At 38.4% G+C, this 2,994-nt stretch overlaps 1 protein-coding gene across 1 annotated transcript; it reads left to right on the top strand.

Annotated features, from left to right (window-relative positions):
• The first annotated feature begins 374 nt into the window (after window positions 1–374).
• LOC109218230 lies at window positions 375–1,106 on the top strand. Its single transcript, XM_019382584.1, has one exon. It carries the CDS (start codon window positions 375–377, stop codon window positions 1,104–1,106), a length of 732 nt encoding a protein of 243 aa, XP_019238129.1.
• Window positions 1,107–2,994: the final 1,888 nt, after the last annotated feature.

Genomic DNA, 2,994 nt, shown 5'->3' with positions numbered 1-2,994 from the left:
CCTTATTCTATTTGGGCTCATTACTGGACTACCGCTGAAAAACAACTAGAAGCCCAACTCTTCTAGAAGATCAGATATTGTAATTATTTTACCTTTTGTATTTATCTTCCTTTTAGTTATAGAGAATAAAATTAGTTATAGAGTAGTCAATTAGAGAATGCCACTTGGCTCTACTGTTTTACCCTAGATTCTTTTTTCTTGTATTTATACATCATCCCTGTACAGCAAAATCAATTCAATCAATACAGAAAAGGAAATTTTCCAACGTTTGTTTGTACATTCCTGCATGGTATCAGAGCAGGTTCATATCTGCTCCTAAACATCTCAAATCAATCACATAATTTCTATCCTTTTCTTCCTTCATTCTCTCAGCAATGGGTTCCACTGAAACCCCAGACAATTCTTCTTCCACTACACGAGTCACTGCACCTGCAGCCTCTCGCACAGCAGCAGGTATTGTTGACTCAGCTCACCCTTATTACCTTCATCCCTCAGATTATCCAGGGATGAACTTAGTCTCTTCAGTCTTTGATGGAAAAGCCTATGGAGGTTGGAGGAGAGCTGTTGTGATTGCTCTTTCTGCTAAGAACAAACTAGGGTTTATTGATGGATCCCTAGTTGTCCCTGAGGCAGATTCTGGTCTGAAGAAAGCTTGGGCTCGTTGCAATCATATGGTACTCCCTTGGCTGCTGAACTCCTTGTCAAAAGAAATAGCTGAAAATGTGCTATACTTGCAGAGTGCAAAAGACCTGTGGAGTGACCTGGAGGACAGATTTGGTCAAACAAATGGTGCAAAATTATTTCAGTTACAAAAGGAGCTCAGTGGAGTGGTTCAAGGTAACACGAGTGTGTCTACTTATTTTACTAAAATGAAAAGCCTCTGGGATGAACTTGATGCACTTAATACTTTCTCTGCTTGTGTGTGTGATTGTGAGTGTGGGGCTAAAGCTAAGTCACACAAAGCACATCAAGATGAAAGACTTCTGATGTTCCTAATGGGTCTAAGTGACACATTCATTGGGGTAAGGAGCAACATTCTTCTATCTTCCCCTTTACCCTCTATAGGAAAAGCTTATTCTCTTGTTATTCAAGATGAAAAACAATGAGAAATCCATGCACACCAGCTTATCCTAGGGAATCAGCCTCTTTTATGGTTAACAATCAGGCAACAAACAACAATCAGGGAACAAACTTCAGAAGGGTCAAGGATAACAGAGGCCAAAAGGGATTCCTCAACTCTAAGAAGCCTACCGGTATTTGTGCCTATTGTAAGAAACCAGGCCATACCATTGATCAGTGCTACAGAATTCATGGTTTCCCATCTGATTTTAAGTTTACAAAATAGAGAAAGTTTCAAGGACAAGGACAGGTGCAAACAAGTAATGTTTTCAGGTCAAATGAGGAAAGTGTCCAAACAGGAAATAGTGCAGAAAATGTACAGTCTCTTACCCAAGAAAATATGGCAGAGTTACTGCAGCTTCTTCAGCAGATGAAGTAGGGACAACAGAATGCAAGCTCTTCTGAACCTTCAGCAAATGTGAGCTGTGCCGGTATGACAAAATTCTTTGATTCGTGTGCATGTTTCATTCAAATTAACAGTAATTCATGGATATTAGATAGTGGAGCAACAGAGCATATGTGTTTCAACAAAGAATTTTTCATTCACTATAAAGCCTTACCTAAACCCCTTATGGTTAAGCTTCCAAATTCCTATAGAGTTAAAGTGACACACTCAGGTTCAGTTTCTTTATTTCCCAATATGGTGTTACATGATGTTTTGTATATACCATCTTTCAGATATAACCTTCTATCTGTACATAAATTGTGCAAACAACTCAAGAAGTATGTCTTATTCACTCCTAATTCTTATATTCTGTTACAGGGCCCTTCACCGAAGAGCCCTATGGAGATTGGTAAAGAAGAGGGAGGGCTTTACATTCTCAGAACTAGTCACTCAGCAGCTGCCTCTAGGAATCTATCTAAGTGTAGTAGTTTTTCTATTTCCAAAAGGAATGCACATTCCAATGTTGTTTTTAATTTCTGTTTTGTCTTTTCTGATCCAAATGTAAGAGAGAAGTTATGGCACTATAGATTAGCCCACTTACCTTTGAGTAAAATGAAGAAAATTTCATCAGATTGCATTCCTTCTTGTTCTACTTTCTCTAGTCCTTGTGCTATTTGCCCTTTGGCAAGACAATCTAAGCTTCCTTTTCCCACAAGTTCTATATCAACGAAGAATGCTTTTGAAATGATACATGTGGATACTTGGGGACCTTATAACACCCCTACTTATGATAATTTTACCTATTTCCTTACCATTGTGGATGATTTTACTAGAGGTACTTGGACTTACTTTTTAAGTACCAAATCCAATGCATTTGCAGTTCTCAAGTCCTATTTAGTTATGGTAGAAAGACAATTTCAAACAAAGGTGCAAATTGTTAGAACAGACAATGCTTTTGAGTTAGGCAGTGGCAAGATACAATAAGAATTTTTTCAATCCCAAGGAATTGTTCACCAAACCACTTGTGTACATACTCCACAACAAAATGGAGTTGTGGAGAGAAAGCACACGCATTTGTTAGAAACCTCCAGGGCTTTGTTATATCAGTCACATTTACCCATAGCATATTGGGGGGATTGTCTTCTCACTGCTACCTATTTGATCAACAGATTCCCTTCAAGAATTCTACAATCTAAAACACCTTATGAAAAAACTTTTCAAAACCATGCCAAACTACTCCATGTTAAGGTGTTTTGGTTGTTTATGCTTTGCTTCTACTCCACCATATCACAGAACTAAGTTTGCACCTAGGGCTGTAGCTTGTGTTTTCTTAGGTTATCCACATGGTAAGAAGGGTTATAAATTGCTTAGTCTCAAAACTATGAGAACTTTCATCTCAAGGGATGTTGTGTTTCATGAGGAATTTTTTCCTTTTGCTTCAATTGCATCCAGTCCATCCTCTAACCCTCCTCTGCCTACTGCTAGTCTCT

This window comes from Nicotiana attenuata, unplaced genomic scaffold (genome assembly GCF_001879085.1).
Source record: "Nicotiana attenuata strain UT unplaced genomic scaffold, NIATTr2, whole genome shotgun sequence".
NCBI classification, from domain to species: Eukaryota; Viridiplantae; Streptophyta; class Magnoliopsida; order Solanales; family Solanaceae; genus Nicotiana; species Nicotiana attenuata.
Note: the sequence above shows the minus strand (reverse complement) of the source record. Positions and strands in the feature narration are given on the sequence as shown.

Excerpts from the sequence above, each read along its gene's own strand:
- LOC109218230 (XM_019382584.1), top strand. The coding sequence starts at position 375 with ATGGGTTCCACTGAAACCCCAGACAATTCTTCTTCCACTACACGAGTC.